Source organism: Equus caballus, chromosome 12 (genome assembly GCF_041296265.1).
Source record: "Equus caballus isolate H_3958 breed thoroughbred chromosome 12, TB-T2T, whole genome shotgun sequence".
NCBI lineage: Eukaryota > Metazoa > Chordata > Mammalia > Perissodactyla > Equidae > Equus > Equus caballus.
The window spans coordinates 18278440-18291354 of NC_091695.1; the positions used below are offsets into that span (position 1 = coordinate 18278440).

The following is a 12915-nucleotide window of genomic DNA, read 5'->3' on the forward strand; positions in this document are numbered from 1 at the left end:
TCTGTTGATGCCAATATTTTTTGTACCATAAATATCATTATATTTGCTTCTACTTCAATTAGAAGAAGTGAAATTGGGAGAGTGATGAGAAATTATGTGTCTATAGGCTGGCAATTGACCACAACCCATCCACACCCCCAAATTTTTCCACTCCTGGTAAACCATTTAGGAGAAGTCCTTCCAGGACAAGAGGATCTTTGGATTGGATTAAGACAATATGAGCTCTGCTCTTGAGAGTTTTCTTATTTTGAGGAGATGTTCCTCTACCTATTGAAATACTTGAAACTGCCCATAAGCAGAACACTTTGGCAGGTACCTGTTTATTGTGGAATTAGTCTCTGAATCTATCAAGCATCAAACCATACCTCAACTAGTTTCTGACCAACTGAGATGATCCGTGTATAATTTCTTCTGCTTTCCTTCCAGTTTACCCTTGCAGTTTGAAAATCGGTGTTCCTGTCTCTCCAGAGTTTTAAACCTCTCTGTCCTTAGATTTGTATTATAGAAACAGATTTTTCCTGGGATAGCTCCAGGAACTTCTCTTCCAAAACATTACCTTCATGGGCAACCCTCACTGATTTAGACCTAACTCTGCTCTTTTTCCATTGTGTGCTACTCTAGCCCTTGGGGAGCGAGACCAGACAGGTGCATGGGTTCTAAACCAATCTTTCTGCCCACTGTTGTAGATGTATCATTTTCATCATTATCATGTTAATCTAATTCTACAATTGGCATAAAAAACAACTACTTTGAAGAGCTACTGTAAACTTTACCTGCTGTGAAGTGCCGATATTATAATAGGGTTTGTAACTAACACAATGGACATCTGAATAAAATATTTAAAAAATATGATCACCATGAATGGTAGATTGATTAAAAGAACAAAATATTATAATGAAAAATTTAAAAGTCAGATAGGTACCCACCTAAATGTTTAATTTATACAATACCAAATATACAGATTCCATATTGAGTTCATTTTTTTATCAAATATACAGATTTATAAGTGGTCGACACTTTTTTTCTCTTGTCATGGCATTTTGTTTTCATGTAGACTTAAAGAAGGAGTTAAAAATTAAAGATGAATGCTCTAAAAGTTCTCTTCTGAAGTTCACTTAAATTACATGAAATAATTGGGTTGTTGGCAAGATCTGCTTATGGTAGTGAAATACCCTTGAGGTCTAATTAGCCACAGGTAAGAAACTTCATAGCATTTACCTACAAACAGGATATGTGTTAGCACTTATGAGGCTCAAGAGAAAGGCCTTATCCAAAGGTGCCATTTATAAATCAACAAAGACACTTATTGTAGCTAGTTGGCATTTTAAATTTTACAACTTTTCTTCTTTCATGGTGAACTGCCTGGGGCCCTGGCCAAGGAGAGGTGAGATTTTTTTCCAGGAAATAATATAATTGTACAATCTTAGGTTTAAATGGATCTTGCAAATCACATAATCACTCCTCACCTCCAACAATCTAAGATTTGAATATCTTCTTTAGCATGTCAAGCATCAAGAATGCTAAAATTAATTCAAATACTACCAATTTAGAAGTAAACGTGTTGGAGCAATTTTTTCTTATTGATATATGTTTAAATTGGTTAGAATTATATTATCTACTCAAATTGCATTCAGAGTTTCCCCATTTAACATTACAACATAAGAATTTTTCTATGACATTGCACAATTTTAAAAAAATCTCTGTTAAAAACTACACATTATTCAAAGAGAAGCACTATATTTTACTTATTCACTTCTCTAATATTGGATAGTCCATGTAATTTCTAATGTTCTGCAGCTCTTAATAATTGTATTGAATATATTTGTACATATTGATTTTTCTCTTTTAAAAATCTTTTCTTTTCAGATTTATTCCTGGAAAGATGATTGTGGAGTCAAAGTAAAATGACAAAGTAATTTCTATTTCTCCATAGTTATTTCTAAATCACTTTTATTAATTATGTCTTATTCTTACTTTATATCACTCTACTCTTCTGATGTGTTGGGGAGTCCAGCTCAGAGTAAGGAAATGCAGTGAAGCTGTGCACTTTGTGTTCACATATGTATAAGATCTTCATTTTGAATAATTGAATAATAAAGCTCTTTATCCATTATCTTTGAAAGGAAAAGAAACATTTTCCATAAAGTACATTTTATTATAGCAAAGTTTTTTATTTTCTTTGGGAAATTTATGTCCCCAAATTTCCTCATTCTATTAGCAATACAATATGCTGTAACCAGGAATGATGATGATGGATGTTATGGGAGGATGGGAGAAGATGTGAGAATGCATATGGCAGAAACATAAAGTGAGAGGATCTCATGGATGGAGGAGCTGCTGCTGTTTGGTAATAAAATGCGGGGATCACTAAGGGCATTTAACAGCGATATTTCATATGACTTTATTCATTCGGGCAAATATACACTAATATACGTAGTAAGCGTCCAACAAATGTTTATTTGCTAAGTGAATATGTAATACATACCATAAATAATAGATTTTACACGTATTTGTGTATGTATATATTTATAACACTTTATCTATCTTATCTAGTAAACTATTTCTTTCTATTTTCCACATTAAATTTCCATTTTTAAAATGTGAAAATAATGATTTCTTTTGTTTAATAGATCTTCATGTATTGGACACCTATCCAAGAGATTTTTTTATCTCAGTCTACTCAAGCTGTAAATTTACTGAAGATGACTTTGTTAAATTGTATGTGGAACAGAATTTTTAAGAATAAAAAAACATTAATTATAGACATAATAGTTATCTTGAAAATAAAATGACCCAGTAACATGTTCTTTCCTAGGGGCAGTTAATATTTTCATGCTTACCCTAAAATGTATGTCAGAAACTATTAAACTGGCATGCACCTTCCTTTCAAAAGTTTATGTTTCACCTAAAGTAGAGAGTAATGATAAACAGAGTGGGAGGACAAGGGCACTTGAATGCCCAGGTTTATGGGCTGGGGAAGCATGCATATTTTTACACACAAAGAAGTGGCAATTCACTAAGCATTTGTTCATCATCCAATAGGTTCCAGACACTGCAGACATTATGCCTGGCTCTATGGTAGGCACAGCGAGGAAATACACATGAATAGCATAAGTGTTATGGTAGGTACCAAGGAAGGTGTGTCACCAATGACTTATATATTTCCTTTATTTGTCTGCTTATGACAGAGACTTAGTGATTATGTCTTTCTTTCCAAAGTTACAGCTACAGGTTCTAATGAGAATTCTCCTGGAAGAGAGAATAACTCTTGCCTTTCAAAATACACCTCAGAGTTACAATTTGTAAGCTCACAGACACAGAGGAGGGCTGAGAAGCATGGGGCTCTGAAATGATTAAATAAAGTCACAGAATTGGAACCAGAGGAAGAGTACATGTATAGCCCAGTATTTTCTCAGTAACTTACACATCAAATGTTGTCCTATAGATTATTTATAGGTGACAGATACTAGATGTATAAAAGATGGAAAATATCATGGAGGAAATAAAGAATTAAAAAAATTACTGTGGCAGGGAGTATCAAGGACAAGTTCCACAGTTACAGTGAGTACTCTAATTAGTACTATCAAATTCAGACTACAATGCTTTCATGAATAATACCTATCTTTCTTTATCCCTTGTAGGTAATTTAGGCCTCAGGAAGGCATTATTTCCCAAATGGATCACCTCACTCCCAACAATGTGACTGAATTTATTCTCTTGGGACTCACACAGAATCCACACTTGCAGAAAATACTTTTCATTGTCTTTTTGTTCATTTTCCTATTTACTGTGCTGGCCAATTTGCTCATTGTCGTTACCATCTCCCTCAGCCCCACACTTTCAGCTCCCATGTACTTCTTTCTTACTTACTTGTCCTTCATAGATGCTTCCTACACCTCTGTCACCACCCCCAAAATGATTATTGACATGCTGTACCAGAGGAGAACCATCTCTTTACGTGGCTGCCTTATTCAGCTCTTTGTGGAACATTTCCTGGGAGGTTCAGAGATAATCCTCCTCATTGTCATGGCCTATGATCGCTATGTGGCAATCTGCAAGACCCTGCACTACACTACCATCATGCGACAGGGGCTCTGCCGCCTCTTGGTGTTTGTGGTCTGGATCGGGGGAATACTGCACGCCACTGTGCAGATTCTTTTTATGGTCACCTTGCCCTTCTGTGGACCCAATGTCATTGACCATTTCATGTGTGATCTCTTCCCACTGCTGAAACTTGCTTGCAGGGACACCTACAGGCTTGGAATGGTGGTGGCAGCCAACAGTGGGGCTATGTGCTTGCTCATTTTTATCATGCTACTCATTTCCTACGTAGTCATCATGAGCTCCCTGAAATTCCAAGGCTCTGAAGGACGACGCAAAGCCCTCTCTACATGTGGCTCCCACTTTGCTGTAGTTGTACTTTTTTTTGAGCCTTGTATATTCACCTACATGCGTCCTGTGGCCACATACCCTGTGGACAAGTTAGTGACTGTGTTTTTTGCAATCCTCACTCCCATGTTAAATCCTATCATTTACACAGTGAGAAATACAGAGGTGAAAAATGCCCTGAGAAGTTTGTTGAAGATGAGAGTAACTTAGGCTGTTCACAATGCCAAAAAGTGATGATGTATTTAAATAGGGAGGATTATATCTGTTGTAAACTGTGGAAGAAAATTAACACATTTTGCACATCCCTGATAGAAAAACAATCCCAGATATTAGCATTTATTGAGTACTTAATAGTAGTTAGTCTCTTTGATATGTGCTTTTATAGCTTTTAATACACTTTACCAAAGCTTCAATATTCATCTGCATAGATTCAGGATGTGCAGTGGAAAACACAACTATAAACCCCTAGTTTGATGATTCTAGAGTGCGTTTTTCTCCAGTCTCACAGCTACTTGACTAAATTTTTCACATGTATGTTACTTGGATGAAATTGGGTTTTTTGTAGAACCTTGATCTCAGAAGATCTTTTATTTTTGCTTTGCCTGTGGCAAATCAAAAAAGAGGCAAGAAATTCTTACATAGATATATGGAGAAGAATGAAAAGTTCACTGCTGATTTTTTTTTGGCACCATGAATTTACTAAAAGTAAAAAGAGAGACAGCCACAAAAAGAAGAAAGAATAATTTATATCCATCTCTATTTTTACCTAGAAATTTTGAAATTACTCTCAATTTGGTGTTATTTTCTTGAATAGCTTTACGGCTCACAGTTTTTCTTGAATATAAAAGACTTTTTTTCCTTTTTCTTACCAAGACTTGAGGAGCCATTTGAAGCAACAAAGGTAGGCATTCATTTAGTTAATCTCAACAGAAAGACATACAGTTATAATCCAATGCTATTGCTCTGTAGGCTGATACATATATTTATATTAAATGTTTTATTATCGATCAGGCACTTTGATTAGGTGATTTATCACATGCTAAATTGATAGTTCCGTTATTACTAGCCCCATTTTACAGAGAAGCAAATTGATTCCAAGAGACCTTTATTAATTTACTTGCCTCAGGTCAAACATCTAAGAGTTTTAGCTACAAAATTCAAATCCTGGTCTTCCAAATCTCAACCCTACGAACTTTAAAAGAAAACACAGTTGTAAGTTTATGTCCATAGATAAGAAATTTTTCTGCAGTCTTAATAATTCACTTTGTCCTTCAAGAAAGATGGTGTTGAATTTTTGTAGCTTTGTCTCACATGTAGCTATATAGTTAAGCAATAATATTCCTTTATGCACATGGAAAATATCAGGTCATTCTTTATTACTACATAACACTTTATAAATCAAAGCTCGTCTGACTATAACACTCCAACTTGTGTTCCTTCTCACAAATTTGCCTTTCTCAAACCCACCTGTCATCTGAAGCTATTTTTTAATTTGATCATAGTAGTGCCAGAGCACCACTCTTTGGGGTGACTGAGTGCTTTAGTTTTTGTATGGCTGTCTCAAATTCATAAGAAATAAAACCTTTTCCTGTGAAATCTAAGCCTGGAAGATTATATAAATAGCACTTAATCTATGAAAAATGTTCAAGTTTGCAGTTGCTGGTGAGAATTAAACATTTCAGTGGAATCTGGATTAAATGATGTGGTTCATTTTGACTGTCAGACAGGGAATGAGAGTAAGCCAGGGGTAAGGAAAAGAAAAAGTATTGAGTAAATGTTGTTTCTACTCTAAAACAAAAGGGAAGATTTGAACAGGGAAACTAAAGCCAATGATTATGTCTTAGGGGTGACAACAAGTAGTCAGTGGAGGGGTGAGAAGCTTAACAAGAAACAAATTATAATCAACAGCAAACTTGGAAAGTGTAAGAACTGAAGGAGGAAATGTAAGGCAGTCTGAAATTCTCAGTAGATGGAATTTTGCTGGTTTGTGACTATGTTTAAGGAAGGTTAAGATCTTCCTTTGTATTCATCATCAAGAGTCTTTCATGAGGGTCGACCGCCATCTGATTTCTTGTAATACTTAAAATGACATATAAGGAAGTAAGTATATTTACTCCAAAAGTTAATAAGATAAGTAACATTAGGATCTGTTGTATAAAAATCTTTTGGGTCACAGGGACTTTTAATTCAGTGAAAATGTTAGGCATTAAGTGAGAGGAGTGAGTTAACTCTTGTTGAAGGCCAAAAATGAGGCATGCATTTCGATAGATTATACACTTTAATTCTCTTAATGTAGCAACTTCTATTAGAAAGTTCTTTACTTCATTTTATATAAGAAGAAAGTGAGACTTAATGAGCATAAGCAACAATATCATCTTTTAGAGTCTGCCATCTCTACTATTTTGACTTCACAGTACTCCCTGCTAGCATGATATGAAAATATCAAAACACAGAACTGATAATTGGCCACATTGTGAAGACTGCTTGAGGCATTTTCCCCTTATTTTTGGGGACCACTTTCTTCCCTCAACTCTCCTTTAGCCTTCACTTCCCAGATTGCCTGCACTCTCTTGATTCCACTTGTGTCTGAGAGAAGCCATCCGATAATCTAATTTCCACAGATGTATTTCCTTTCATGGGCATCATGAAAAGTGGGATGTAATGGGCTCAAGAAATAAAATTCAAATGGTTTAACTTCAAAGAAAGTGACACATAGGTGAGAGAGATGTTTGGAGAAAGAACAAGTAACTCAATCACTGAGGAGACTGATACTTTGTTTGGTCTTGAGGGTAGCACTTTGAGGATTTAAATGTTGTTTCTATAGGACTTTTCCCGTTGTTATTCCATAGCATCAATATTTATTACTTGAAAAATGGCTCCATGTCCATTTAAGTTTAGGAAATTTTGACATTTCGTTTAGCCAAAAAGTATTGATCAGTGCCTACAGTGTGCCAAAGAGTCTGGGAGTTGTTGAATACTACAGACAAGGGCTGTGTTTGTGTGGAACTTAAATTCCAGTGGGGAATAGGTGGATAATAAGCAAGGTAACAAATAAATAAATGTAATTGTGTTAGTAATAAGTTTGCTGAAAAACATTTTATTAAGAACCTGATGCGGAAGAGAAGAATTAGATACAGATTTGTGTAGTTGTTGTTTTTGGTTTTTTGTTTTGAGGAAGATCGGTCCTGAGCTAACCTCTGCCAGTCCTCTATTTGCTGAGGAAGACTGGCCCTGAGCTAACATCCATGTCCATCTTCCTCTACTTTTTATATGTGGGACGCCTACCACAGCATGGTGTGCCAGGAGGTGCCATGTCCACACCTGGGATCCCAACTGGTGAACCCTGGGCTGCCGAGAAGCTAAACATGCAAACTTAACTGCTGTGCCACCCAGCAGGCCCTTGTGTAGTTGTTTGAAGCACAGCTAGATATTTAGTTAGGACCAACTTCAAATAACCATATTATCCCCACTCCCCCACCTCTTTCTTTTTATATGTAGGTTATTCTAACACATGCATTTGCAATGAGGATGTTACTTCTCCCATGTAGGTAAAAATGGTTTCTTGGGAGATGAAAATGTCTGTTTTTATATATAAAGCTTAGGCGTACATACATAAATAGCATACCCATGGTGTTACGATTTTAGGAGGGTGATTAGAGAAACAGAATATCTAAAAAGTGGGCAGTAATGAAAACAAAGATTGAGGAGCACTACTCTAACCCACAGTTAGGTAAGAACACAGAGTAGTTTTAGGATGTTAGGAAAGATAATCCAAGTGCAGAGATTGGCCCATCACCTGTGAGAATCATATGTGGCCAAATCTAGAGACTCTTCCTTCTCAGAAGACTTCCCAGGGTGTATGATCAAATATGTTAATGAACCAGTTGTAAATCTGTGAAGTGCGTTGTAAATGTAGGATATTGATATTTTTTACCATTGAAGTTGGAAAAACAATCAAGACTATAATCCCAAATATTTCTAAATTGAAATCATGTTATGAAGTGAGACAGAATTTAGTCCTATTTTTTTCTGACTGTGGTATATTTTTTAATCCTTAATAATGGCAACTGTCCTTCAGTTGGATATGACACAATTTGAGTAGTACTCGAAAGATGAAAGAGCACCAGATTAGGTGATAGAAAAATTCAGTCTTGGCACTTGCTAGGCAGCTAAGAATAAATCCTATTGAATTTTCCTCATATATATTAACAGGCAGACAGAACATTGTGTGGCTATACTGTTATTGAAGAATAGACTTTAGTTGTGGAGCAAATAATTGAATCATTAATACGATGATGTGGTTTTGTGTTTGTGGAGCATCAGGTTAGCCTGGTTCCAGTGAAGTTCCACCTCTGGGAAAGGTGGATCATTGCAGGAGTGGATGGGAATTCACTGGTATGGTGTTTAGCTCCTCAGTCAGTAGAGATGCAGCCTCAAAGGGATACGATTGGAATGAAGCAAGTCTTCACACTTTGAAATTCTGTGCAATTTGAAAATGGCACTCTGCCCTCTTTTAGCCCAGGTCTATTATCCAAAGGAGAACATCTTATTAACGAGGTGTCTTTTAAAATGTGGATTGGAAACTGTTTGCAAATTAAGCTCAAAATGCAGCCAAATGGCAAGCACAGTTCCGTGAATGATTTTGTAAAGCTTAATTGGCTGTGTTTTTTGGCAACATTTTCTATTTAGAGGACGTTTAAATTCCTCTGCCAACCACGAGGGTTGTTTTCTATTTAAGTCTTTGGACACTTAGAGGATTTGTTTTAAATCTTTCTTTAAAATCATTAGAAAGTCTGGTCCTATCAAAATAAGTTCCCATTAAATGATTGGATGATTTGTTCCCAATGCAGGCTTATTTGGCTCCACATTTGGATTTGCCACATTGAAACTCTAATATGCCATGATTCCCAGTTCTTATGTAGATGAAAGATCACATGAGTACATCCTGGGTGGGGTCAGAGCTTTGGTGACCCTGACATGATCCTACAAATTTTACTTGCACAATCTCCAACTTCTACTTCCTGGGACCATCAGGTAACTGGCTTTTGGAGGTCACAGAGATGACATCAGACTTAGTTTTGGAGGCAACTTTAAGAACTTATTTAAGTATTAGACATGTTCTTATTAATTTGAACCACTAATTTGAAATCATTGAAATAACTGAATCACCTATGCACATGGACAATTATGTTATACTTAAAATGTGTCAGTAGTTCACTCGTTTCATCTATATACACAAATCATGGCCTCGGGATGGAGAACCTTGAACTAGGAAAAAGTTTTAGCTTGATCTACCTTCTTTTGTAAAATTATCAAAACTTGTGTCTACCTTTTGGTCTCTATCCAGAACATGGGATTAGCAAATAAAAGAGTGCATTTGTTTCAGAGATGTGATCTTAGGAAGGGAAGGAACAAGACTAGCTGGTAAATCTAAGATAGTTTTATAGAGTTCTTTTTACAACACATATCAACTGTCAAGTCAGTTTCTTGGATTCAAACCCAGAGTCTATCACTTACTAACTGTACAGCCTTCTTTCATGCAACTCTTTCTCTCTGTGTGTATATGTGTATGTATGTGTAAGCATTATGCATATATTTGTTGCATCTCCATAAATTTCTGCTTTCCTGTTATACTAATTTCTTTTAACTTTTATTTTTCTACCAATATCCTTTGAGAAAAAAACTATGTGATGTTTTTCTTTCTTTTATAATTAGTTAATGATACTTCAAATTTCTGGCTTCAATTTTTAATGTAAAGGTGAATTGGATTTTAAAAATTTATTTATCTATCTACATAAAAGCAAATACATTTCTCTCTGAGTATCTCTGCCTACAAGGGTGGTTTTGGTGTTGGTGCTAATGTTGATGCTGATGAATTGTTCACGGAAGGAGTGGGGAAATCAAGAAAGGTCAATCGAGGATTAAGTCCCATCCTTCCAGAAGCATTTCCAAAAAACATTAGTTCTTGTGTCTACAATGGTATAGCAATTTCTATCATATAAAAGTGCAACTGTAGATAATTCCATCTTCACGCATCTCTCAAGGAAAGCAAAGTGAATTAGGAAGACTATCAACAGAAAAAGTCCTTTTAAATCCTTTAATTAGAGATGTATACTGTTGATGATATATGTGTCCAGATCTTCTGAGGAACACTGGGCTACTGATTGTTCATTAATAAATGATGACCCAGAGGTACTTACTAAACACATTGCCATCACTTCTTGCTATCCAGAATTTTGTTGAAGAAATTATTTTACTCCATAAGAAATTCAGACACAAGAAGCATGTATCAGCTATAATTTCAGCTTCATGGATTCAAATCCAGGCTCTATCATTTATTAACTGTAGCCTTAAGCAAATTAATTGTTTTGCTCTTTTTCAGTCATAAAAAGTGTCTAAATATATCCATATGTGATGATTCTATGAGAAAATATGCATAAAGAACTAGCAAAATGTCTGGTACACAGCACATACTGAATTATTTATTACTATTATTTGTTAGATATGGATAGCTGTGTATAGACTATATATCTTTCTACATATATTGCATTGCATTTAATTTAGGTTTATCTTAAGACCAATAATATCTTTATTGTCCTCAATGAAATTGTATGAACGAATGATTGATGAGTGCAAATTAAAGTGAGATATGGTTTTTCACCTTATCGCTTGGTTAATATAATCTAGATTGATAATATTTAGGGTTAGTAAAGCTGTGGGGAAAATTACTATTTAACATACTATTTCTGGGAATAAAAGATAGTTAACAATTATGAGAGAGCAATGTTACAGAATCTATTAAATTTAAACATATCCATATCTTTTGACATGGTAATGACAGATTTCTCCAACAAAAATAATCAAACCAGTAAGTAAGGATGTCCATAAGTGATGTCCATTGCAGTATTGTGGGTAAGGAAGAATACTATAAATAACAAATTTCAAGCAAAAATAGGCTGGTTAAAGGAGTTATGGTGTAACCATAATTCCGCAAAATGGAATAACGTAGCAATTAAAATGAAGGAAAATCCATAAATATTGACAAATAATGACAAATAATTTAACAAACTAAGTTAAAATTTCAGGTATAGTATATTTTTATAATTTTATTTACTGTAAAACCAGAAATGACTCTGCATACACAGTATACCTACATGCAAATGTACATCTGAAGAACATGCTCTAAACTCTTAATAGAGGTTGAACGAGTGCTTGTCATTGGGAGTGGTTCTCTACGTTAAACTTTCTATCACTCTTTCCATCTATATAAAATTTTCTCCAATGGCCATGTTTTACTTTTGTAATATATAAAAATAAATTATTTTTATTTAAACTATTCTGCTTTTGGAGAGGACTGCAGGCTATTTTAGAAAAAGTTTTGGAAGATATTTCTTTTAATGTCAATTCATAAACTTACATCCTTCATAGCATTAAGGAGTCATTAAGCTGATATCCTGTTAGCCATTTGAGCACTTAATAGAAGGACATGTTAAACACATGTTTACTGAAAGTCCAAAGGCAGGGGAACTATTTTAAAATAGCTTGTGGTCAGTATCATTCTCCTCATCCTGGGGGGAAAAATGGGGATACTGATCTAAGCTCTTTACATTGTAAAATCATTTAATCTTTACAACAGCTCTTTGGGATTGGTAACATTATATCACCATTTTACAGAGGATGAAAGTGAGGCACAGAGAGGTTGTCTGGCATATTATAGAAATTCATAAGGAAGAACTAATGGCAGTGCGGAAAATCAGGAACTTTACATATGTTTCTTTAAGCTTATAGCTTTTACTACTTATTCCCAACTGAACTCTAGTCTAGCACATCTACTCAAGGCACCTCATACCTAGGGTTAGTAGTGTATATAACTAAGTTTCAATAGACAGCCAAGATATGCTGGACAGAATAATATTTAATAAACATTTAAAAGATAATTTAATATTTTATCACTTTTTAATGTTTATAAGTTTAAATGTTACAATTTAAACTCTAATGCTAGGGACTTATGTTAAATACAACAACTGAAAAAAACAATTGAAATTTAGCGAGAATATATAACTTCTAGTTAATTACATCTCTGCAAGGTCCATAATGAAATCCAAGTTTTTGTGATGACAAAGTCACTCCTTCTCTCTCCCTCTTTATGGATAGGGTATTTTCTTGTATCCCTCAGACTAATGAACATGCCAGTAAGTGAGAAATATGTACTATCTACATAATGATTAGATATCTGAAGAAATGTAATTCCTTACTTCTTTATATGAACAGTCTTTTGAGCTATGGTATTTCACAAGAACACTGGAAAGAAAAGGACATTGTTACAGAGAAGATCTGATGGCAGTGATTCAACACTGAACTCGAAGTCCAAGGTTTGGTTCAGTTCTTGGGTTTGGCTACAGCATGTCTGGGAGTAGAAATACTGAAGATGAAAGATGGTAAATGGGATATTCGAGACTGAATGGCAGAAGAATAGCAGTGAGGCTTGGATAATGATGCTTTCTAATTTCTTGAGGCAGGGACTGG

General features: G+C 35.0%; 1 protein-coding gene across 1 annotated transcript; it reads left to right on the forward strand.

Moving 5' to 3' along the window:
* The first annotated feature begins 3675 nt into the window (after nucleotides 1–3675).
* Nucleotides 3676–4599, forward strand: OR4C1 (olfactory receptor family 4 subfamily C member 1). The gene is given in 1 exon segment (NM_001391185.1): nucleotides 3676–4599. A coding segment is annotated over 1 exon segment (924 nt).
* The last annotated feature ends 8316 nt before the right edge of the window (nucleotides 4600–12915 follow it).